The following is a 27,238-nucleotide window of genomic DNA, read 5'->3' as shown; positions in this document are numbered from 1 at the left end:
TTAATTTGTCAATTCCATATAAACAAGGATTTCGAATGTCTCTATCTAGTCGGCGAGTAGGTACCTATATCTGCAGCAATGTTTAATAAATAATATCCTGCTGGCATGCCGTTGCGCCAAATTGAATCGGCCAAGGCTAGCCTCATAGTCTAATAAAACATGGTCTTCCATTCCCAGAGTGACACGGGCCTACGTCACAACAACATGGCCGCTATATATAGCACTATCGCATATTATCATATAGCGCTGTCGCATGATGGCGTAGGCCCGTGTCAGTTAGGTGACCTAGAAAAGACGGGAATGGAGTACCAGGCGGAGTATATTATTATACCATGGCTAGCCTTAGCTGGACGCCATCGTAGATTATACCGTCGGGTGACAAGCAAAAGACACTAAGTACCACCACAAGTTCATAGCCATATTAGTACTAAAAGTACCACCACAAGTTCATAGCCATATTAGTACTAAAAGAAGGTACATTTTTGTTACATTTTTTTTTAGTGATTAGTGACCTTTTGCTTGTCTCCTGACGATACTTAGTCCAGTCAAAGAGGTACTTCACTGTAGTTAAAATGCCCCAATGATTTATAATATGATGAAGTCGATTCAACCGAGCTCCGATTCTCATAGTTTAAAATTGAACTAACATACATACCAAGACATACAAGAATTTCAAGACTGTTCTAGAGATTTCGAGGTTAGTCTTATTCCGATTGTGCTATAGGGACATTCTAAAAAAGTGTCTGGTAGGTACGTAACTAACATTTTTTTTCTGTATATTAATTTAATGTACCTACTTTGTATTTATAGTGCGTAGGTGCCCGCATTTGTTTTTTTCAATTTCCTATAGTCAGTATTATATTATATGTACCTATAGATAGTATATAAATAACACAGTAACTTAGTACAACCCTAAATTATTACTAAAACGTGCCTATATCGCACCACTAAGATACTGCACGTAGTGCTCGTACGGCCCAAAAAAACCCCTTTACTTCCTTCGTTCCATTACGAATAGCTACATTGTGGAAAGTATCCACCATTAGGTACCTAAGTAACCACTTCGATTCCCATCCACGTCGCACTACGAATAAACCACGTGAATTTACCACCCGCGCGCCCTATAAAAACAACGTTTGATAACGCTCCCAATAACTTATCTGCTTAAATGTACATTTTACCAAACCTATTTACCGTCCCCCAACAGTAATTTACTACGATTTTAAACCCTGTTACAATCGGAGAAGAGCTTAGAAAGCAAAAACGAAGAGCATTTATAATTGTGTAGACGCGTGAACGCACTGGCTAGTGTAAAAAGGTCCCTAGCTATTTGCGGAATACCGACCGTTTTGCGAATCACAGCGTGATTGAGGGCAACCACGGAGGTCTTACAAAAATGGTCACCGGAGGCTTGCCTCAGTACGACCCGCGCAAGCAGAGGGATAGGGCGCAAACGATGCTCCCTAAACCCTGACCGCCGGTGCAACTGCACCAGACTCCATGTAACCCCATGTCTCCCTGTCTGAAGCCTGTTTTGATATTAGCCATGATTTTCACCGCTACTGCCTTCACGATACTTGGATTTTTTATTTTCAGCCCTATACAAGTGAGTGTTGTGTTTTTAGTTTGTGTAGTGTTTTTGAAAAGGTTTTGTGACGGACTAACGGGGTTTGTATCACATACGATATAAGTATTTAAATATGCACTATACAAACCATAATTACCCAGCATAATGCTCATAAGTGGTATCAGTGAATTGAATAATTTTTAATTTTTTGAAAAATCTGTACCTAATGCTAACTATTTTAAACGAGTATCTACTTAAAGTAGATTTGTAAATTGTCTCATCATAAAAAATGTTAGGTATATTTTGTACCTACATATACTTTTACTTAATATCATAGGAAAAAAATACTAGTGTCATTTTTGAGCATTAACTAAACCTAAAAACTATTAGCTGCTAATAGAGTCTGTGCAGAAAGAGAAGAGTCGTAGAAAATATATTGTCATTATAAAATAATGTTAGGGGACACTTCTAAAACTTTCATCCATCATATATTATACGCATTTTCCTGCATCATATCCCAATCTCATCTTTTGTGTCATAGTCATAGGAAGTTTCTCTGAAAAATGATATGACAAAATAGCCTGTTTTCTTCTATGATAAAGCGACAGAGCGTGGTTTGACAGTTATATCGATCGCACGTCGCGTCTGCGCTCTATAGTGTACATTACTATTTACCGAGCACTCGCCTTTGAAAAACCAGTGTAAAGAAATCCTGTAGGTCAGTGTGTTAAACATGGGTGACGGGGATCAAGTTGTTATGGTTGTCTATGCGCGTCAATGGGTATGACAGCTCTGTGAGCTTTTTCAGGATATTTCCCGCGCAAACTTTTGTTATCTTTCTGCGATCAGTGGATAATTTATTGATGCTCTAGTTTCTGATTAGGTACGTATCTAGTTTTACAGTTAATATCTGGGAGGTCGAGCTTTGCTCGGAAAACATAAAAACTCAAAAATGCGTGTTTTCCCAGAGATAACACCTAACTAGATCTATTTATCGCCCCCGCCGAAACCCCCCATATAGCAAATTTCATCGAAATCGTTAGAACCGTTTCGAGATCCCGGAAATATATACGTATATAAATAAATAATATACCTATATACAAGAATTGCTCGTTTAAAGGTATTAAAATTATCAATAAACGCAGACGTAATTTTGTTCAAAAAAATACTTATCTATTAGCTTATTTGATTGATTTTATTAATATACTAGCGACTCGCCCTCGCTAGGCACGGGTTACACAAAACCTTAAAAAATATATACATCTTAACCTTCCTCAAGAATCATTGTATTGATAGGTGAAAACCGCATGAAAATCCGTTCGTTTTTTAGTTTACCGCGACCATACATACACACAAACAGACAGACGCGGCGGGGGACTTTGTTTTATGGGCGTTTTCAGAAATAAATATTGAAAACCTGATTCTTTCACATCTGGACGTTCTTGGGCTCATTCTACTCAGAATCGACAGCATTCTCCATCCCACCATTAAAAAAAGAAGTCCCAAAATGTCCATTCCATTACGTCACGTTTTAGTATGAAAATATTTTTCACTTGTATGTGCGTGACGTAGTGGAATGTACAATTTTCTTACATATTTTTGGGACATTATATTTTATCATCAGAATTGAATATGCTAGTGATTCTGAGTTGAAAGAACCCAAAAACACCGAGATCTGTGAGAATCGTGGTTTTCGATATTTATTTCTGAAAACGCCCTTATACGGTCACAAAGAAAATTCGATGACCCGAAATCAAGATTCACCTGTCTAGGCTGCAGCCTATCGATTTGAGCACTAGGATAATGGGTGACGACCTGTAACCTAAGCCTGTTAGCCCAGTCTGTGCTAAGCCGTCTGGAATCGTATCTAGCTCTAACCTGATTTACCTGCTGACTGAAAATAAAACTAGCTACAATATCGGTTGGCCCATATATTTTGACAAAGATTTTTTTAGAAATAATTTTCTTACACGGCTTTTACAAATTAAAAGAACTATTAGAAAGAACTACAATCATTGACATCTGATAAAATATAAAAGTGGCTAGGCTAATTTTCCTTATTTTTATTAGAAACTAGCGACGCACAAATTATACACCTAAAACTTCCTCAAGAATCACTCTATTGGTAGGTGAAAACTGAATGAAAATCCGACAGTAGTTTTGAGTTTATCGCGATCATACAAACAGACAGACGTGGCGGGGGACTTTGTTTTATAAGGTGTAATGATGTTATTATAAAAACTCGAGAAATATCTGACGAATCCATATTTTCCTAGAAATTGGAACAGAATTATATTTTAAACTTAGTGCCTATATTTACGGAACCCAGTCCGAAGACAACAACCTCTGGTCTAGTTTTCACTGTTTCATTTAGAATTCCTCAGCGGTCAACGACAAGGAAATCTCAACTCTATATTCTATATTCTACTTAATGGTGTTTAATGGCGTAATCGGGGATCTTAAGCGGGATGCATAGTGCACAAGCTCCTATCGATTTGCTATTAATAGACGGTTCGTCGGCCGAGCCTTAAATACTATCTGGCTTGTACAGTCAACAAAATTCCCCTGAAATTGTTTATGTCAATCAAAAACTTTAAAGTACAGGTTTTCTGGAAAATACCCTCCTCTTCTAAAATCGGTTCAAAATGTAGCCTATTATGTTACCCGCGTTGTAAAAGCGAATCATTTATTGATATCACGTTCCAGAATATCCAATATAGTTGGTCAATTAATCTATCCGTAGAAAAAGGCGCGAAATTCAAATTGTCTATGGGACGAATACCCTTCGAGCCTACATTTTTAGGGTTCCGTACCCAAAGGGTAAAACGGGACCCTATTACTAAGACTTCGCTGTCCGTCCGTCCGTCCGTCCGTCCGTCCGTCCGTCCGTCCGTCCGTCTGTCTGTCACCAGGCTGTATCTCACGAACCGTGATAGCTAGACAGTTGAAATTTTCACAGATGATGTATTTCTGTTGCCGCTATAACAACAAATACTAAAAACAGAATAAAATAAAGATTTAAATGGGGCTCCCATACAACAAACGTGATCTTTGACCAAAGTTAAGCAACGTCGGGAGTGATGGTCAGTACTTGGATGGGTGACCGTTTTCTTTTTGCTTTTTTTTCGTTTGTTTTGCATTATGGTACGGAACCCTTCGTGCGCGAGTCCGACTCGCACTTGCCCGGTTTTTTTTTAAATTTGCCGCCTTTTTCTACTGACAAGATTTGATTGCCCAACTCTTCTTCCTCGCGTTATCCCGGCATTTTGCCACGGCTCATGAGAGCCTGGGGGTCCGCCTGACAACTAATCCCATGATTTGACGTAGGCACTAGTTTTTATGAAAGCGACTGCCATCTGACCTTCCAACCCAGAGGGGAAACTAGGTCTTATTGGGATTAGTCCGGTTTCCTCGCGATGTTTTCCTTCACCGAAAAGCGACTGGCAAATATCAAATGATATTTCGTACATAAGTTCCGAAAAACTCATTGGTACGAGCCGGGGTTTGAACCCGCGATCTCCGGATTGAAAGTCGCACGTTCTTACCGCTAGGCCACCAGCGCTTCTTTTTAGGGTTCCGTACCCAAAGGGTAAAACGGGACCCTATTACTAAGACTCCGCTGCCCGTCCGTCCGTCCGTCCGTCTGTCTGTCACCAGGCTGTATCTCAGGAACCGTGATAGCTAGCTACTGTCTAGACAGTTGAAATTTTCTCAGATGATGTATTTCTGTTGCCGCTATAACAACAAATACTAAAAACAGAATAAAATAAAGATTTAAGTGGGGCTCCCATACAACAAACGTGATTTTTGACCGAAGTTAAGCAACGTCGGGCGGGGTCAGTACTTGGATGGGTGACCGTTTTTTTTTTGCCGTTTTTTGCATTATGGTACGGAACCCTTAATATTATATTAAATGTATGTCTTATTACTTCCTTACAACATGGTCAATATTAAATTTCATAAAATAGTAATTTATGCTAGTGAATGACATAGATGGCATACACTACTAAACGCTAATTTTTTTTTTGACATGTCTTCAAAATACTAACGTAAGGAATATAATCTACTTTAAATATACAATATCAATTGTTTGGTTTATTATGTAATAATATGAATAAGCACTTACTAATTACTCATAAATTCCTGTTTTTTATTTACACTTTTAAGATGCAAAGTCTTAAGAGCCAACAGGAGTGGTCATTCCTCCATACAAACGTAGTCCTCGTTTTCCTCCGTGGTTTTTGAAGCTAGAGCAATGATTTTTTCAACACAGATTAATATTGTCAATATCTGTGTCGGACCGTTTTGCTTTTTTTGATATTTTTGTTTTTTAAGGCGCTAGAGCCCTTCAAAAACGGCCAAAATGGCCTAATAGACTATGCCGCAATGAGAGGCGTGGTATTCAAAACTGATATCAATTAGCCAAAAAAGCAAAACGGTCCGACACAGATAATTTCATAATCATTTAGATTTCCAAATTTGGTTACGATTGGTTAAGTTTTGGGGGAGGAAAAAGAGGACTACGAAACCTCGATTTTTGTCATTTTTACGCAGGATTTTTCGCCTCAGCTGCAGTTGTCCCTATCGCACTAATTTTAGGGGCGGAGTCAAGTTTCTAAATACGTACACAGCCAGAAAAGTGATGGGCAATAGTCGACATTTAATGTCGATAATCTAGTGATGTAAGAAGTTATCGATAAACCGTCTTGTGTGAAAATATCTAGATCCTAAGATACAAGGGGTTTTGGGTTGAGAGTAGGGAACACATTTTTGTAGTTATGATATACAATCTATTATGAACTTTTTGACTCTAATATTTCAAATTAGAAATCAAAATCAAAAATATTTTATTGCATGGTTAAAATGGGTTAACAAAATTTTTAGGTACCTACAGGCACGCTTCGTAATTGTCGAGCAATTTAGGGTCCTAGCTGAATTGGTTGTTCCATACTTACTCGTGCTCTATGGAATGTCCAATTTAGCTAGAACCCTAAATGGCTCAACAATCTCGGAGCGTGACAGTACTAATGATTCATGTTCTGTATATCCTGCCCTACAATGGCGTTAATATTTGGTTGTCATGTCTATACTTCGTTTTTAAGCATTCTTGAAAAAAAAAATAGTAAATACTAATATTAACCACTAAGTACATAACTATTACAAAAAAAGCTAAATAATTATACGATTGCATGCTTAAAAAAGACACGTCACCTTCACTCTAATGCTAAACAAACGAAGAATAAGAACTAACAGCGATAAGACCGCCTGTTGCTACCTTTATCTACATTGTAAATCGGTTTTAGGGTTCCGTACCCAAAGGGTAAAACACGGGACCCTATTACTAAGATTCCGCTGTCCGTCCGTCCGTCTGTCACCACGCTGTATCTCACGAACCGTGATAGCTAGACAGTTGAAATTTTCACAGATGATTTATTTCTGTTGCCGCTATAACAACAAATACTAAAAACAGGATAAAATAAAAATTTTAGTGGGGCCTCCCATACAACAAACGTGATTTTTGACCGAAGTTAAGCAACGTCGGGCGGGGTCAGTACTTGGATGGGTGACCGTTTTTATAAATAATGGTACGGAACCCTTCGTGTGCGAGTCCGACTTGCACTACGCCGGTTTTTTTTAAATTTGTTTTTATGTTTGTGGTGTAATAAAGAATATTTTAGAGTCAGACCAAGAAAAGTCTACAGCAATTTTGATAGCACACGCAGTGCAAGTGTTATTTATATGTCATAATTTCATAGAAGCGACGTTTGAAATAATACTTGCACTGCGTGTTCTATCAAAATCGCTATAGATTTTTCTTGGCCTAACTCTACTTTAAATTACAAAGTAAGGCCTAAATTATAAAATAAGGCCCATCAATGTTTTTTTTTTGTGTTTATTAAACTTGATATTTTGTCTATAGTATTAGCGGACATGGCCTCAAAATTTAAACCCGCTTAAGAATCGGGCCTTATTTCGTGCATTATATACAATACTACCCATTTTTGTGTAGTCATTATTTATACTATAGAAGCATTGTTTGAGTAGCCAATTATTTAAACAGTATTTTTTTAAAGGGCAACGGTGGCAATATTTTAAGGTCTGGATAATAAGATACAGATCTTAATAAGGATATCAATGTAAGTGAATGTTACCATGACTACCAAACAAACAAATGTGATAGAATTTGCCAGCTGGCATTGTAACATTCAGACAGTTACCTATGTACCTAATCTGAAATATGAATAAATTAGTAATATTTTAAACAGGAAAGTAAACCGAATTTTGGCCTTTTGCTGGACACAATCACAATAGTAATTTGTTTTACAAGAGGGCAAAGTTTATCGCCACCGGTTGATGCATTTGCAGCACCAATGGTAGAAAATGCAAGCTCATCATCAACTGCATAATCGACGTTTGATATGACTATTGAATCCGAGCTTTTTGATCATGAATCATGATAAAACAAAATTTTAGAAGGTCGCAGAATAGTGGATTTAAAATATTTATTTTCTGTGATCTCAAATATCAGGCACGATCATAAAAATTGTACATTTGCTGATCTTGCCTTTGTCATTGAAAGACGTAAGGGTTTACACAGAGAATATATATTTAAGTGTAATATGTGCAAAAAAAAGGAAACGATACACTCTGAAGACCCAAAAAGAAAATGTTAGTAAATACTGCTCCTCCCCATGGTTACTTGGTTCCTTATTCAACCTACCTGAAATTACGCGAGTAGGTTAGTAAATTATATCATTTTACATTATAAAGTTAAATGTTTAGGTATCTCAATCACTTACTCACTGGTGGACATGGACGCAAAATTTTTGCCCATCTACTTATACTATCTTATAAAAAATGAAATTTTGAAAGTTAGCACGCTTAAAGTTCGTTTTTAGGGTTCCGTACCTCAAAAGGAAAAAACGGAACCCTTATAGGATCACTCGTGCGTCTGTCTGTCTGTCCGTCTGTCACAGCCTATTTTCTCGGAAACTACTGGACCAATTAAGTTGAAATTTGGTACACATATGTAAATTAGTGACCTAAAGATGGAAATGTTTTTTTTATAATTTTAAAATACATAGGTTCGAAGTTATTTAAGAAAACAGCCAAAAAATGACCATTCACCCCCTTTTATCTCCGAAACTACTGGGTCTAAAATATTGAAAAATACACAAAATAGTCTTTACCTATAGATGACAGGAAAACCTATTAGAAATGTGCAGTCAAGCGTGAGTCGGACTTATGTACGGAACCCTAGTTTTTGCATTAATGTAACAGATTTTGACATGTCTTATTAAAAATTACCATTGAAAAATAAGTCATAGCAAATATGTTAGAATTATAAATCATATTAATCATATTAATGAGCAAGAGCACCCTAAACCGGCGAGCGTGTATGAGGAATGTTATGAATGTGAAGGAAGCGAAAGTGGTATGTCAAGATCGTAGCAAGTGGAAATCCGTGGTCTCTGCCTACCCCTCCGGGAAATAGGCGTGATTGTATGTATGTATGTATGTATGTATGTATTAATCATATACTTTTGCTTTCATAAGTAATATAAACTAATTTTTGAAAGCGTTTTTCAATAATTATTAATAAAAAGACACGTCATGATTGTTTACCTTCTTTCTAATGCTAAAAAATAACGAACTATAATAACCGGGCCTTATTTGGTACAGAACCTTGATTTGATAGGTACATCGGATATTCTGGGCCCCTGAGTTTGTTACGTAAAGGACAAAATGGTGACATGTGGTTAGAGCTGATACTGTTAAACTAGTGGTTCTGTGCGCTAAGTATAAAAAATAAGCTTCAGCGAACTCATTAAGCCTAGAAAAAACCCTACACCCTACTGCCACTTAAGTCAGTCTTGAGTCTTTGAATCAATTTCCGTAGTAGTACTAGTACTACTAAGGTACTAGGAGGTAATAAGGCCTATAGTAGGTATAATAAGGCCTACCTGAAAAATAATGTTCTTACAACAGTGTAACCGTGTTAGTTATTTGAGTAACATATATGTAAAGTGATACAATTAAAAGCTAACAGCAAACCAGTACATAAATTATATCTTATGTACTTCTTATGAATTACACTCTTATAAAGGTTTCGGCTAATTACGCTTAATTACTTGAATAAAGGTAGATGAATTGCGTGCGGTCCAATAGGTAACCACAACTCACGGAGTCCAAAACAATAAGCTGATCAGCAAAGTCAAGTAAACAAAGCCAAGTCACAGTAGTAGAAAGATTATCGAGTTCCGTAAACGTAAGCCGGGTCAAAAAATTCAATCGCAACACAGTAAGTAATAAGTGAACGCCTCGTGGCAGTAACGCACGAAAAATAACATTGCAAATTGTCGGCAATGAGGCGCGCGCGGGTGCAAGCGTACGCATCTGTGTGCGTGCATTACACACACAAATACAGTCTCTCACGCCCCGTCAGAGCGACGGGTATATTCAGCTTGAAATCTCAAAATTGACTTTTAGCTCAGCTCCCGTTTCGTCTTAAGTCCTGTTTTTTGTTTATATTAAAAACCGTTTTCTTATTTTTCAAAATAAACTGCGTAAAAGTCATACATTAGGTCAGTGTCATCCATACGGACGTTTACCTTACTCCATTAATTTGTGGGGTTTAAGACGAAACGGGAGCTGAGCTAAAAGTCAATTTTGAGATTTCAAGCTGAATATACCCGTCGCTCTGACGGGGCGTGAGAGACTGTATTTGTGTGTGTAATGCACGCACACAGATGCGTACGCTTGCACCCGCGCGCGCCTCATTGTGGACAATTTGCAATGTTATTTTTCGTGCGTTACTGCCACGAGGCGTTCACTTATTACTTACTGTGTTGCGATTGAATTTTTTGACCCGGCTTACGTTTACGGAACTCGATAATCTTTCTACTACTGTGACTTGGCTTTGTTTACTTGACTTTGCTGATCAGCTTATTGTTTTGGACTCCGTGAGTTGTGGTTACCTATTGGACCGCACGCAATTCATCTACCTTTATTCAAGTAATTAAGCGTAATTAGCCGAAACCTTTATAAGAGTGTAATTCATAAGAAGTACATAAGATATAATTTATGTACTGGTTTGCTGTTAGCTTTTAATTGTATCACTTTACATATATGTTACTCAAATAACTAACACGGTTACACTGTTGTAAGAACATTATTTTTCAGGTAGGCCTTATTATACCTACTATAGGCCTTATTACCTCCTAGTACCTTAGTAGTAGTAGTACTACTACGGAAATTGATTCAAAGACTCAAGACTGACTTAAGTGGCAGTAGGGTGTAGGGTTTTTTCTAGGCTTAATGAGTTCGCTGAAGCTTATTTTTTATACTTAGCGCACAGAACCACTAGTTTAACAGTATCAGCTCTAACCACATGTCACCATTTTGTCCTTTACGTAACAAACTCAGGGGCCCAGAATATCCGATGTACCTATCAAATCAAGGTTCTGTATCAAATAAGGCCCGGTTATTATAGTTCGTTATTTTTTAGCATTAGAAAGAAGGTAAACAATCATGACGTGTCTTTTTATTAATAATTATTGAAAAACGCTTTCAAAAATTAGTTTATATTACTTATGAAAGCAAAAGTATATGATTAATACATACATACATACATACATACAATCACGCCTATTTCCCGGAGGGGTAGGCAGAGACCACGGATTTCCACTTGCTACGATCTTGACATACCACTTTCGCTTCCTTCACATTCATAACATTCCTCATACACGCTCGCCGGTTTAGGGTGCTCTTGCTCATTAATATGATTAATATGATTTATAATTCTAACATATTTGCTATGACTTATTTTTCAATGGTAATTTTTAATAAGACATGTCAAAATCTGTTACCTTAATGCAAAAAAACGAACTTTAAGCGTGCTAACTTTCAAAATTTCATTTTTTATAAGATAGTATAAGTAGATGGGCTATTTAGAAGCGCTGGTGGCCTAGCGGTAAGAGCGTGCGACTTGCAATCCGGAGGTCGCGGGTTCAAACCCCGGCTCGTACCAATGAGTTTTTCGGAACTTATGTACGAAATATCATTTGATATTTACCAGTCGCTTTTCGGTGAAGGAAAACATCGTGAGGAAACCGGACTAATCCCAATAAGGCCTAGTTTCCCCTCTGGGTTGGAAGGTCAGATGGCAGTCGCTTTCGTAAAAACTAGTGCCTACGTCAAATCATGGGATTAGTTGTCAAGCGGACCCCAGGCTCTCATGAGCCGTGGCGAAATGCCGGGATAACGCGAGGAAGAAGAAAGAGTATAAGTAGATGGGCAAAAATTTTGCGTCCATGTCCACCAGTGAGTAAGTGATTGAGATACCTAAACATTTAACTTTATAATGTAAAATGATATAATTTACTAACCTACTCGTTTAATTTCAGGTAGGTTGAATAAGGAACCAAGTAACCATGGGGAGGAGCAGTATTTACTAACATTTTCTTTTTGGGTCTTCAGAGTGTATCGTTTCCTTTTTTTTGCACATATTACACTTAAATATATATTCTCTGTGTAAACCCTTACGTCTTTCAATGACAAAGGCAAGATCAGCAAATGTACAATTTGTATGATCGTGCCTGATATTTGAGATCACAGAAAATAAATATTTTAAATCCACTATTCTGCGACCTTCTAAAATTTTGTTTTATCATGATTCATGATCAAAAAGCTCGGATTCAATAGTCATATCAAACGTCGATTATGCAGTTGATGATGAGCTTGCATTTTCTACCATTGGTGCTGCAAATGCATCAACCGGTGGCGATAAACTTTGCCCTCTTGTAAAACAAATTACTATTGTGATTGTGTCCAGCAAAAGGCCAAAATTCGGTTTACTTTCCTGTTTAAAATATTACTAATTTATTCATATTTCAGATTAGGTACATAGGTAACTGTCTGAATGTTACAATGCCAGCTGGCAAATTCTATCACATTTGTTTGTTTGGTAGTCATGGTAACATTCACTTACATTGATATCCTTATTAAGATCTGTATCTTTAAAAAAATACTGTTTAAATAATTGGCTACTCAAACAATGCTTCTATAGTATAAATAATGACTACACAAAAATGGGTAGTATTGTATATAATGCACGAAATAAGGCCCGATTCTTAAGCGGGTTTAAATTTTGAGGCCATGTCCGCTAATACTATAGACAAAATATCAAGTTTAATAAACACAAAAAAAAACATTGATGGGCCTTATTTTATAATTTAGGCCTTACTTTGTAATTTAAAGTAGAGTTAGGCCAAGAAAAATCTATAGCGATTTTGATAGAACACGCAGTGCAAGTATTATTTCAAACGTCGCTTCTATGAAATTATGACATATAAATAACACTTGCACTGCGTGTGCTATCAAAATTGCTGTAGACTTTTCTTGGTCTGACTCTAAAATATTCTTTATTACACCACAAACATAAAAACAAATTAAAAAAAAACCGGCGAAGTGCAAGTCGGACTCGCACACGAAGGGTTCCGTACCATTATTTATAAAAACGGTCACCCATCCAAGTACTGACCCCGCCCGACGTTGCTTAACTTCGGTCAAAAATCACGTTTGTTGTATGGGAGGCCCCACTATAGTAGTTTATGTGACTGCTACATAATGAGAGGCATTAAAATACGAGTGTGGGTTTAAGAAACGAACGTTAGTGAGTTTCTTAATAGGATCACACGAGTGTTTTAATGCCTAATTATGTACAGTTACATACACTACTTTATCTAAACACATACTTAAAACTAACTAAAAGATAAACTGTACGTCAAATGGCGGTGAATGAAAACTTTTTTCACGCATGTCACACATCCGTAGTTTTTTAAATTCCTAGACAAAAGAATGAAGTCCCTATTCTCATGTCACTCGAGATCAAATATCGTGCGGTTTATATTTAAAAAACATACTAAATTGACGTTTCGTATCGATAACTGTTTTAATATCTATGGATACTAGAATAGAGACCTACTTGAGTTTTGACTGCTGTTCCAAATTTTAACTCATAACCTACAAAAATCTATAACGTTATGTACATTAAAGTACAAATTTTCCTACTACCACAGATAAGAAAATTCTCATAGTAAAATTGGTTGTAATAAAGCTTGTCATTTCCTACGGTTTCTGAACGCATTATAGAGCACTAATGACATGTGTGTAGATAAAAAAATTTATTTTATCCTGTTTTTAGTATTTGTTGTTATAGCGGCAACAGAAATAAATCATCTGTGAAAATTTCAACTGTCTAGCTATCACGGTTCGTGAGATACAGCCTGGTGACAGACGGACGGACGGACAGCGGAATCTTAGTAATAGGGTCCCGTGTTTTACCCTTTGGGTACGGAACCCTAAAACCGATTTACAATGTAGATAAAGGTAGCAACAGGCGGTCTTATCGCTGTTAGTTCTTATTCTTCGTTTGGTTAGCATTAGAGTGAAGGTGACGTGTCTTTTTTAAGCATGCAATCGTATAATTATTTAGCTTTTTTTGTAATAGTTATGTACTTAGTGGTTAATATTAGTATTTACTATTTTTTTTTTCAATAATGCTTAAAAACGAAGTATAGACATGACAACCAAATATTAACGCCATTGTAGGGCAGGCTATACAGAACATGAATCATTAGTACTGTCACGCTCCGTGATTGTTGAGCCATTTAGGGTTCTAGCTAAATTGGACATTCCATAGAGCACGAGTAAGTATGGAACAACCAATTCAGCTAGGACCCTAAATTGCTCGACAATTACGAAGCGTGCCTGTAGGTACCTAAAAATTTTGTTAACCCATTTTAACCATGCAATAAAATATTTTTGATTTTGATTTCTAATTTGAAATATTAGAATCAAAGGTTCATAATAGATTGTATATCATAACTACAAAAATGTGTTCCCTACTCTCAACCCAAAACCCCTTGTATCTTAGGATCTAGATATTTTGCACACAAGACGGTTTATCGATAACTTCTTACATCACTAGATTATCGACATTAAATGTCGACTATTGCCCATCACTTTTCTGGCTGTGTACGTATTTAGAAACTTGACTCCGCCCCTAAAATTAGTGCGATAGGGACAACTGCAGCTGAGGCGAAAAATCCTGCGTAAAAATTACAAAAATCGAGGTATCGTAGTCCTCTTTTTCCTCCCCCAAAACTTAACCAATCGTAACCAAATTTGGAAATCTAAATGATTATGAAATTATCTGTGTCGGACCGTTTTGCTTTTTTGGCTAATTGATATCAGTTTTGAATACCACGCCTCTCATTGCGGCATAGTCTATTAGGCCATTTTGGCCGTTTTTGAAGGGCTCTAGCGCCTTAAAAAACAAAAATATCAAAAAAAGCAAAACGGTCCGACACAGATATTGACAATATTAATCTGTGTTGAAAAAATCATTGCTCTAGCTTCAAAAACCACGGAGGAAAACGAGGACTACGTTTGTATGGAGGAATGACCACTCCTGTTGGCTCTTAAACCACATTACTCGGTGGCTATAAACGTGGCGAGAATAAACAGGAAATGGAAAAGCTTACGTAGATAATTGGGTCAACAAAAGCGAAACTAAATCCCTCGGAAAACAATCCACTCGAGCTATCTGAGCTCAGCATTAATCATCCCTGGCTCTGACGTAACGTAATATGAAGCGCTGGAAGCTGCGCTGTTGTGACAAAGTAATAGTAGTTATTTATTTTTGATAAATTGTTTACTTTGGCATTGAGGAAAAAAAACCGGGCAAGTGCGAGTCGGACTCGCAAACGAAGGGTTCCGTACCATTATCTATATAAACGGTCACCCATCCAAGTACTGACCCCGCCCGACGTTGCTTAACTTCGGTCAAAAATCACGTTTGTTGTGTGGGAGCCCCACTTAAATCTTTATTTTATTCTGTTTTTAATATTTGTTGTTATAGCGGCAACAGAAAAAAAAATACATCAGCTGTAAAAAATTTCAGCTGTCTAGCTATCACAGATCACGTGACACAGCCTGGTGACAGACGGACGGACGGACGGACGGACGGACGGACAGCGGAGTCTTAGTAATAGGGTCCCGTTTTTACCCTTTGGATACGGAACCCTAAAAACAAATCGTTTTAGTTTTAGTTAAAAATAATTGTTTAAAAACTTGTTACGTTTTGATATTATTTTTTAGTGGGATTATTCGTATTTGCGTTATTTGACACATTATGACTGACGTATATAGAGATGTAACTAACCCACATCGATTGTCACAGCAAGCGATTACGATTGGATGGCACGTAGACTGAGGTATCGAATTGTGACGTATAATGAATTTTTATTTGAGATTTAAATAAAGCTAGAATTATATGGTTTTCCCGCAAGCTAAATGCATTTAATACACCGACCGAGTAGGTCGCACCCATCGTCAAAATCGAAACTAACTGGGGATCTATTTTAAAGTTTATTTATGTTATTTCTGTGTCAAATTTGTTGTCTGTTAGGTGACGATAAATATATCCATATTTACAGTTAATTATCCACCTTTTCCTTATTTTTATTAAAAGAAAAATGAAAAGTTCATATCGATTTACTTAGACGACTACCGATTCATAACGGTGGTGTCCGGCCAACCCTAAATTAAAAAAACCGGGCAAGTGCGAGTCGGACTCGCGCACGAAGGGTTCCGTACCATAATGCAAAAAAAAAAACAAAAAAAAAGCAAAAAAAAAACGGTCACCCATCCAAATACTGACCACTCCCGACGTTGCTTAACTTTGGTCAAAAATCACGTTTGTTGTATGGGAGCCCCATTTAAATCTTTATTTTATTCTGTTTTTAGTATTTGTTGTTACAGCGGCAACAGAAATACATCATCTGTGAAAATTTCAACTGTCTAGGTTGTCTATCACGGTTCGTGAGATACAGCCTGGTGACAGACGGACGGACGGACGGACGGACGGACAGCGAAGTCTTAGTAATAGGGTCCCGTTTTACCCTTTGGGTACGGAACCCTAAAAAAAGACGCAGAACGTAAACGTTCGCAGTGCGTTTGTCTTCCTTTGTAATTTCGACGTGCAAGACATTTTACGTTGTATTGCTGTTGTGAGTGACATGTGAAATAACGCAAATATAACTTGTTGCGTGCCTCTATCTTTAATCAGAGGGCCTACCGCGAACCAAGTTCGACGTGTTGCCTCTCTGTCGCACTTGTAAATTCGTACCAAAGTGTGACAGGGAGGCAACACGTCGAACGTAGTTCGCGGTAGGCCCTCAGATGTTGCGTAAATTTGCGTATTTTACTAAAGAGTTTTCTATCTACGAGTATTAATGTATCTTAAATCTAAAATGGCAATGTGTTCTTGCCTCTTGCGCGTATTGAGTGTGTAGAACGGCTGTGGTTACAGTCATATCACTCATATTGAAACGTGCTTCGGCTACGGGCTACGATGCGGCGTAGCACTTTTATTTTGCTACGCCACTGGTTCTGTAGGTAGTTAGGTACGCAGCTACATGATGCCAATTCGAATCACGACACTTTGACATCAAAACGATATCTAAATTACAGATGTACTGCATAATTGTTTTCCTTCGTATTTTCACGGAAACGTACGAACTACAATACCGGCGCGATTCGGGAAATGATTTAGAGATTCACTAGATATGAAATAGTAAAGATACGTGGAACGTCACATATATTTACTATTTCATATCTAGTGAATCTCTGATTCATTTCCCGAATCGCGCCGTACGTGTCTTGCTATTGCAGTCAGGCTCGGTACAAAAAGTACTGACGTTGAATGAATGCATGACAAATACGAACGTTTCCGAGAAAATACGACGAAAAACAATTATGCACTATACTTTTTTAATTTATTACGAGCATTGGCAACTTGGCCATCAGCTCAAACATAAAACAAAACAAATTACAATTTCCAGCTTATACCTAAAATCTAACTAATACAATACACAGTACAATGTGACATGAATTTAAAAGTTACATTAGTCTATGAAAGTAATTATAGTGTAAATAACATTATTTGCGGTATTTAACACATTATGACTGACGTATATAGAGATGTAACTAACGCAAATCGATTGTCACAGCAAGCGATTACGATTGGATGGCACGTAGACTGAGGTATCGAATTGTGACGTATAATGAATTTTTATTTGAGATTTAAATAAAGCTAGAATTATATGGTTTTCCCGCAAGCTACCGGTCGGTCGGTGTATTTAATACACCGACCGAGTAGGTCGCACCCATTGTCAAAATTGAAACTAACTGGGGATCTATTTTAAAGTTTATTTATGTTATTTCTGTGTCAAATTTGTTGTCTGTTAAGTGACGATAAATATATCCATATTTACAATTAATTATCCACCTTTTCCTTATTTTTATTAAAAGAAAAATGAAAAATTCATATCGATTTACTTAGACGACTACCGATTCATAACGGTGGTGTCCGGCCAACCCTAAAATTAAAAAAGAAAAGACGTAGAACGTAAACGTTCGCAGTGCAGTTGTTTTCCTTTGTGATTTCGATGTGCAAAACATTTTACGTAGTATTGCTGTTGTGAGTGACAGACGTCAAATACCGCAAATAATGTTATTTACACTATACAATGCCCAGCTTATACCGTAGATGTAAGTAAATTGAGGTAGATATGGTACCAGGCGCATGATTGCGAGCCATTAAATATAGGTTCCGGAACCTATATTTAGTTAGGCCCATTGACGCCAACCTGTCAAGCTGTCAAAATCGTTGGATCAATTTTTAATTTTGTCAACTATGAACGTCACACGTCTACATAAATAAAAGGTCATTGGCTTATACATATGTCATTTAGTTGTCATTCGCCCGTGCATAAAATATAAATAGGTACATAAAAAACCTTAGCTCCGGAGAAAATATAAAATGAAAACAACGTCTAGATCTAGCAAAAACACCATTTAAAACGCACAAGGCCACTGAATACGTAAGTTCGCGAAATAAAACCTTTTACATTCAAACGGACTATTCAGATTTCAGGCTTGTTTGCTGCTTGCCAGTCTGGCTATTCACGGAGAAATGAGGTTGGCTTTCATGAACAAGGGCTAAGAGAAAATGGACTTTAAGAACGACGGTTCCGTACATTAAGCCCCCATTCCCACGGGCGCTTTTACAACGCGCGTTAAAAAAGCGTTTGAACGACACAAATGGACACATGTCGACTACCGTATGCTCAAAGGGTTTAACGGACTTTTGATTTGAGAAAAAAAATCATAACTTTTTTGTTTGTTTGAATAAACTGATGCCTGTATGTGGCTTATTCTTAACTTTTTGAGCTCTTTTAAACTGATTAGTTGAACTTATAATACAATGCTTATTTACGAAAATAGCATGTCCGTTACGTCAAAAAACACGACTGTTTTTAAGAAGGGCGTCCCTTACGCCTCTTTTTCTATGGTTTATCTTATTAGAAAACCGGGCAAGTGCGAGTCGGACTCGCGCACGAAGGGTTCCGTACCATAATGCAAAAAAAAAAAACGAAAAAAAAAGCAAAAACAAAACGGTCACCCATCCAAGTACTGACCACTCCCGACGTTGCTTAACTTTGGTCAAAAATCACGTTTGTTGTATGGGAGCCCCATTTAAATCTTTATTTTATTCTGTTTTTAGTATTTGTTGTTATAGCGGCAACAGAAATACATCATCTGTGAAAATTTCAACTGTCACGGTTCGTGAGATACAGCCTGGTGACAGACGGACGGACGGACGGACGGACAGCGAAGTCTTAGTAATAGGGTCCCGTTTTACCCTTTGGGTACGGAACCCTAAAAAGGACGTAATGTACAAAAATGTTAACTGTTTTAGTACCATTTGGCGTAAATCCAACAATTTCGTTGCAATATTGGCAACGTTCATTTAAAGAACACTATACTTCTAAGTACTATAATTTACTTCGAGCAACACGGAAGGGAGGCGGCATTCGCACTATTTCCCCTCTGCCGAGGTACAAGATTAGCGCGTCAATCTAATCTAGCGCGGGTAATAAAACTAGTTGCACTTGGATTTTTCACTAGACCGAGTCCAGACGCGCGCGTGAACACTGTTGCACAAAAATGCCTGTTTGCTCGGTTTTTTGTTATAAAAAGAGGTCGGGGACATCAAATTTACAAAAAGAAAGTGTTACATTTCACATGTAATATTTTTTTTTACATATCATACGTTTAATTACATTCAAACACAATTATTATATTTTAGTCTCATGTAATTGTTGGATTTATCGATTTTGCTCGCTCAGTACAAATTGCGGATCGGTCGAGCGACAAATCCGACTTCTCGTCTCTCAGAATACAATAACATACTTCAACGAAAATGTGTTAGTGTGCGTGTTGTGACACTTGTCACTCGTCCGTACACAAAAAGAGATCGAGGTTTGCAAGATTTGTCTTTGACGTGTGTCATTTTCTATGTATTTGTGTCGTCATTACAGATTTGATTTTGTATGTAAGTGTGTGAGAAGTGCGACTGTGTGCAGCTTTCCCCCCGCGAAAAATGGCAGAAAGATTTGTACGGTGAGATATCGCTTGGGCCCCTCCCTTCCGATGTGTCGGAAGCCGGTGTTGCTCGAAGATAATTTACAATGATTTTTTTCAAAAACTTATAGAGATGTATTCACTTTTAAGTTTTTTCCCTATTTTTTTATTTTGGATACTTAAACTTGGAAAAGGTCGTTTTTTTAGCCACAAAACCAATGTTTCTTTTTATTTGTTTATATTACTTGAACAGAATCACTGCTGTCCTATCATCTTTATCTATTTATGTATATCAAAACAATTTATACAATTACTTTTACTATAGAAAGTATGTTAACGTTATTTCTGTTTTTTATCTTAATTTAGTTAATCATAAATTTTACTTTTACACACTATAATACTATAAGGTATAATAGTAGTTTTGACATTTTATATGTCTGATGAGTAAAACTTAATTAATATGCTATTATTTATGACATAACATCAGAGTAGGTAGCAAAAAAAGGCATATGGCCAGGCCTACGTACTTCTACGGATTTAAATCCAAACGTTATAGACAATAACTTTCATAATCCTATAAATTAGGGTTTAATTTAAACAAATAGTATTAATATTTCCTCTAATCATAATTGCAAATAGCCCAGTCACATACAAAACTAAAAGTTATCAGTCTAACCTTAATTAATTGCCATTATTATCATTTTAATATAGTCATGTTTTATTATTTTCATAAAACTGATAGTTCAGTTTAAATTGTAAAATTTTAGTAACCCTATAAATAAAGCATTAATGAGCACATGAGCAGGTAATGCAAGTACCTACTTAATAAAAAACTAGACAAGGAAAGTACTAAGTCATCCCACTTAAACACAAAAAAGCAACAATTATAAACTCGAAATTTTATTGTACATAGTATGTTGGCGTATCTCTTACATTGAATTCTCTAACATTCGTATAAATATCCATTGCGCATTAGCACTCAAAAATCTACTGCAAATAGGCGTAACTGACAAAAAAATTGCACAGATTTAATAAAATTTCCGATGCAAAAGGGCGTATCGTACAAAAAGTTGGGAGTTACGCCAAAATGTCTCACAACATTTTTTTGATTTGGCAGATACGGCAAAATGCTTTGGAAAATTGTGTTCAAGCATTGATTTTTCATAGGGCTTAACGGATATTTTTTTCAAGTTATCGAGACGTTAAATATACCATTCGATAGAGAGAAAAAAACTGAGTATAACTGCATTCATAACTCATTTTCGCCATTTTGTCCCTTACGCCCTTTGAGCCTACGGTAGTCGATGTGTATTTATTCACACGACAGCGGTGGCGCTTTTTATCAAGCGTTGTTGGATTTTCGACTTTAATCCTTGGTCGTTAAATCGAATTTAGAGTGCGGACAGATTCAAGCGCTTTTTTAACGAGCGTTGAAAAAGCTCTCGTGCGAATGGGGGCTAAGAGGGAAGGAAACGATCACCGGTACCTCCCTGGATATTGACATCATGGAAAATATTTTTAGGTATAGGTTTGATGTCTTTTAAACACATATGCCCGGTCGTTTTATATTTTTCGGTTATTGAATTATTATAATAGTTAAGGATGACCTACCGGTTTTTTGTGCTCACGTTAGACCGGGCCATGTCCGGGCCGGAGCTTCCGGCGCTTACTTGTCTATGACATGACAGGTGATCTTATGATGCTTTCCATGCGCCGGAAGCTCCGGCCCGGACACGACCCGGACAAACGTGACGGGAGTCATCCTTTAGAAACTCATACAAATTAAAAAAAAGTCTAGAGTGTAAGTTGGAAGAGGCTTGAAAAGAACTCATTGGAATCGTTGAGTTTTCATATTTCACTGCGGAACCCTGAAGAGTATGAAATGAACGTTTTAATTAAAGCCCTTTGATCTCGCATTCAGATGTTTAATCAAGTTTTATCATCAGATGAAACGTATTTTTTGCTGGGATAACGCTGATTAAGCATAATACTCGTATTGACTGACTTTTTATTTTATTTTTTTTAATTAATGGAAAGGTTTTTTCATCAGACCAGACTATTTCTTAGCGTTTCCAAAGTTGCATAAAATGTTAGAATAAGTATATAATTATAAATCTTGATAAATTCACTGGAACGGGTAATTTAGAAAATTAGAAGCTTAAAGTCGTAACACACTACCGCACCGCACCGCGACCTTGGTGCAGTTAAAACTTATAGCTGTGTCCTTAACGCACTTACGGCGACTACTTTACACACCTATCGATGATACGTACGCCGCACCGCACCAAGGTCGCGGTGCGGTAGTCTGTTACGGCATACATTCATTCACAACGCGTTGTGAATGTAAATTTTACGGTTTAGAAATTTCTCAATTTCGGAATCTAAATTTTCCATTTCCAAAATAAAAGTTTCCTTTGCTCTACAATTTTTCTGAAGTTTCCGCGAACTTATCCAACTTTTTGAACTCCAAACTTGCATTTTGTATGTAAGTACCTAAATCTTTAGGAGTGCATGCGAAATATGCGTCTCAAGAAATCTAAAATAAATAGAAGACCGTTTTGTCTTACTGACCCTCCCTCTTCCAATCTATTACGATCAGCAAAACACGATCAACATACCACAAGTTAAATCAAATCCTTGGTTTTCCAGAAGGTAGCGTCCGAGACAGCCTGCCCTGACGGCCGGTTCTGCCCGCCTCACTGGTTGTGTTGCGAGGCGGGGTGCTGCGCCCCGGCCACAGCGCCGCCCAGGCGGGATCAGGAGGTTAAGGAGGTCTACCGGTATCCGTGGTATGCGCAATGGTAAGTACGAGATAAAAACACGAAAACAAAAGGTCGATTTGAAGAAGACCAAAATTTTATTGGTGGGAAGACCGTCATATGGCAAGAACTCATGTAATTTGTATAACACGTACGTCGCTCAAATACAGTCAGAAAGCAAGAGTTTCACTCCTTCTGCTCTCTGTAAGTGGGGTAAATATGTTGTACAAACGCAAGATTTAGATGGGATGAAAGAGGTTGTAGGCAGTCTTCTCTTATAGACGGTTTTCTCCACATTGACTTAGTCTTAATTTTCCTAAACAAACCAAAAATTTTCGAATTAAAAGTACTGCCGAGATCTTGTATTCCAGCGTTTAATTAGAAGTATTAGATCCGTCCTTTCTCCAGATACTTTCTGCTAAGTATCCTGCGGCCGAGGATAGGGAAATGACATATTACCTTTCTCTGTCCCTCAGCAGACAGTGCCCAGGGACAGGATGAGTCCAACCCCTTGAGACAGCGAGTCAGAATCCCCCTTTTATTTCACCAGATATCACCTTTTATATCATTTTAGACATACCAGCATGCATTAGCTACCTCTATTCTTTTTTCAACTTCCAGGCCAGTTCTCTTCCTCCTTGGAACACTAGGCGGCATCCTGATCTGCTGCGTGTGGTGCCTAGTCTTCAAGCGGAGTTCACACCGCGTGTACATGTGTTCTTTGTCGTGCTGCGCTCGCCGGCCTGCCTCGGACCATGATTCCGCTGGCTCAGTGTATCCACCGCCTAGATATAGCCGCTGCGGCTCGTTTCATCAGGCTCCACCGCCGTATTCAGAGGTATGTGTCAGGAAACATAGACCACTTAACGTTATGTTTAATTTCTTTATAGTTACTCCTAAGATGTATGCTAAACCAATGTCTTCCAACAGGTGACAAGCAAACCCGATTTATTTCCATTGGTCATCACGTGTGAAGAAGGAGACGGCAAGTCCGGAGGGAATTACCTGATGGTCCACTACTTTAGGAACTACGTCATTCGAGCGCCGGGTAAGGTCTTTTTATGACTTCTGTTTGTCAATTTTACTTACAAAGTCACCCGTTTTCTTTGCTCCTGAATGTAGTTTTGTCATATTCGTCTATCAATGCAAATGGCGCCGACACGGTAGTTACATTGGTTTCAAAACTAATATGACCCGCGAGCCTGCCATGTCGGTTCGCAAAAAGTGCCAAATTCCTGTGCGGATCAAAGGATACGAAAGCCTGGCTGCGACCCTCAGGTTAAAAATTAATGACCCTTGGTGTACCTTTAAAAAAATCGGTTCGACCCCTGAGTCCCCTTAATGTCATTTATTGATTCAAGGATCGAATCCTATTGAGCCTAAGCAATAAAGTTTATATTACAACAACTGTTTAATTAAATGACATTTAACAAACTAATCCCATTTGAGGACAAATACTCAAATCGACTTATAGCGAATAATTAAATTACTAAGTCTCAAGCTGGTTCATTCTTAGTCTGACTGCGGTGTTGTCTGGTTATATCGAGTCCATTAAAGTTTTATTTGACGACCGGTTTTTTTCGTGCGTCATTCAGTGTGGTGCGCCATGTTGACTCCAGTGAAAAGAGTGCTAAAGACACACGAAGGAGGGCTACGTTTGGCAAAGTTGAACTTTACTACTGTTAGTTCTGTTTAGTTACTAGACTTTTGTCCAATATTCATTGGGCTACCGAAAGAAAAGCCCGGGCAAGTGCCGGATTAAGATATTTTGATGCCCTGAGTATTTTAATAATATCTTGCAAATCCTGACATTACTTACTTACTTACTTACTCCGTTGGCTCAGCGACACAAAATGAGACTTGGCCTCCGACACAAGACAGCGCCACTTTTCTACCCCTTACATTAAAGTACCTATCAAAAAGGCCTTTACGTGCTGCCTCCGTTGCCGGCTCCGCGCACGCTCCCAAAGGTCCGGACCGGAACACCATTGTTCCGTAATGGGAAAGACATCTATAGCAAAATTTGTATATAGGTATATCTCTGTCAGAAAAATAAAGCATTAAGTAGGTATTATCACAGATTATATAAAGTATTATGCCAATCTCAGAAATACTTCGTAGGTATATTTAGCCTTAACTAAATAATTTATTATATTCCGCAGTTGCATTTTTAGGCATGTCGTGCCTAGGCCCCATAAAACGCGAAGCCTGGTATTTATTTAGCCAACTAATGTAGCGACGTGTTGTTGTTTCAGGTTCTCTATCAGCGACGAGTACTGCAGAATCTCTCAACTCCAGTTTCATATGCAACGCAGCAAATGAAGTGAGTAGCACATATGTATTTATCCTTTCACGTGTAAAGTGACTATTCGATTTCTCAGATGGTTTTCGCTTCGACTGTACAAGTATTAAATTTACTTATAAAGTAGACTTTAAATGTTTGCGTCATTAATTCCAATCAATATTCCTTTCGCAGTGTTAGATCAGGAGTAGAGGCATAAGGAATTACGTGAAATCATTGTCTTGAAAAACTAAAACAAGTATAGTACATACATAGGCCAGTGTTCACTGTCCATCAGGTGCTGTGCCGTACCTGACTTATTGATTACCATCGTAACAAAACTTTCCCCACTGTCACCATAAAGGATGACTCACGTTAGACCGGGCCGTGTCCGGGCCGCAGCTTCCGGGGCATCGTTTTCTATTGTTTTAGCATCACGTGATCACCTGTCAGGTAATAGAAAAGTAAGCGCCGGAAGCTCCGGCCCGGACACGGCCCGGTCTAACGTGAGTCCTCCTTTATAGGGTTAAGTAACAAATAAACCATCAATAATGTTGTAAAAGGTCTCCGTGTAACTTCACAGGCAAATACGGTCGTCCCGCCTCCGTATTCCACGGACTTCGAGTCGTTCACCGGCTGCGGCCTGCTACGTTCGCTGTCCTCGCTAACTGAGAGAGAACCCCGTGCTCCTCCGAGATCCCGCACCGTCCCCGAACCTGCACCCAGAGAAACAACAGCTTTCAGGGAAAATCTGGTTACATCACCCGTTCAACCCATGGTTAGTACTTTACTACTTGGCATCGAATACCACCCTAAACTTTGTCGTTATTACTATACCACTGGAAACCACAGCATAGTAAAGTAAAGTAAAGTAAAGTAAAGTAAATTTTATTTGTAGAACACAGGTGATACAGGTCTTATGTAAAAATAGGTAATTACAGAGCTCTGTGTTTTGCCTATTGGCGTACAAATATTATAAAACTTAAAAACTATGGTTATTTATACATCATATAAAAGATATAACATATACAATTTAACATTCAAAACGCACAAACATTAAGTAACTAAACAAAATATTGAGTAAAAATTAAACCATTACGTAGACTGGACAAGGTATATTAACATTATTATTAACTGATACTAATAAAACGAATTTTGTTTCTTTACAGCAAGATCCCTCCTTCGACTTAGAACTAGAGCTGATAGACTGCGAGATGTACTGCGACGGCGCCTGCAAGCCGCGGCTCGGCGCCTCGCCCCCCGCACACCGCTCCCCCGCCCGCGACGACAACTACGAGCACGAGGCCTACGGCCTCCGCCACCTCTTCACCTGCCCCTCCACAGAGCTAGCTGGCGCCTGCGAATCCCCTCCACAGCCAACAAGCCCAACACAATCCAGAGAATCGACTTTAAGAAGACCTAGCGACGAAAGAAGGCACCGGAGGATAGACAGTTTGAAAAAGACTCCGAAGGCCAGGAAGTCGAGCTTATACATGCCTTTGTCAGTGGCTTATCCTGTTAGGACTTCAAGAGTGTCGCCCGGTTCTAGAGTTACATCCCGGTCCGCGCCCGCGACGCCCTGTGGGGCTTTAGTGCCGAATTTGCTTCACTTCAGCCAAAGAGTGTCGGCGACGAGACATGGCTCCCGCTCGTCTAGGTGTGATGAAGAGAATGATCCACTCTTGGACGCCGAGACTGAGACGCGCACCGATCACAAGTTTTAATTTGACACGCTACGCTGCTTGACACTTTTTTACTTTTTAACCCAGTAGCTCGGTTAATCGATACGGTACAGCTAGAATTTATCACGTGGATAAAAAAATCCCTGTAAATTTTTAAAGTATTACATTTGTGTTGTGAGGTACGATATGTTTTATAAACGCGATAAAAGCTGGCATGGCACTGTACTACGAGAAGATCAACATATTGTCAGTCTTCGTGATTCTCCTCTCCGGCTTGATGGATCCCGTTCCGTAGAGTCTGGAACTTCTACGGGCCATTGTGGGAGCGTTTACCAATGTAATACTAATACCAATGCTCACTGAGCAAAAATACGGGGAGATATAGAGTCGGACCAAGCTAACTCTGCGTGGCATTTGCAAAAGTGTGGCAAATTTCTATGAAAATATGACTTTTATA

At 38.2% G+C, this 27,238-nt stretch overlaps 1 protein-coding gene across 1 annotated transcript; it reads left to right on the top strand.

Moving 5' to 3' along the window:
- The first annotated feature begins 1,404 nt into the window (after positions 1 to 1,404).
- Positions 1,405 to 27,238, top strand: LOC134793017 (uncharacterized). Its single transcript, XM_063764540.1, has 7 exons — positions 1,405 to 1,606; positions 22,709 to 22,860; positions 23,440 to 23,656; positions 23,749 to 23,866; positions 25,074 to 25,141; positions 25,683 to 25,877; positions 26,269 to 27,238. The coding sequence occupies exons 1-7, from the start codon at positions 1,511 to 1,513 to the stop codon at positions 26,821 to 26,823; spliced, it is 1,401 nt and encodes a 466-aa protein (XP_063620610.1). The 5' UTR covers positions 1,405 to 1,510; the 3' UTR covers positions 26,824 to 27,238.

The sequence above is a fragment of the Cydia splendana genome, chromosome 8 (genome assembly GCF_910591565.1).
Source record: "Cydia splendana chromosome 8, ilCydSple1.2, whole genome shotgun sequence".
Lineage (NCBI taxonomy): Eukaryota > Metazoa > Arthropoda > Insecta > Lepidoptera > Tortricidae > Cydia > Cydia splendana.
This window is presented reverse-complemented; position numbering and strand designations above follow the sequence as displayed.

Excerpts from the sequence above, each read along its gene's own strand:
- LOC134793017 (XM_063764540.1), top strand. The coding sequence starts at position 1,511 with ATGTCTCCCTGTCTGAAGCCTGTTTTGATATTAGCCATGATTTTCACC. Across the intron at positions 22,861-23,439 it reads TATCCGTGGTATGCGCAATG|GCCAGTTCTCTTCCTCCTTG; the intron begins GTAAGTACGAGA and ends TTCAACTTCCAG. Across the intron at positions 23,657-23,748 it reads CTCCACCGCCGTATTCAGAG|GTGACAAGCAAACCCGATTT; the intron begins GTATGTGTCAGG and ends GTCTTCCAACAG.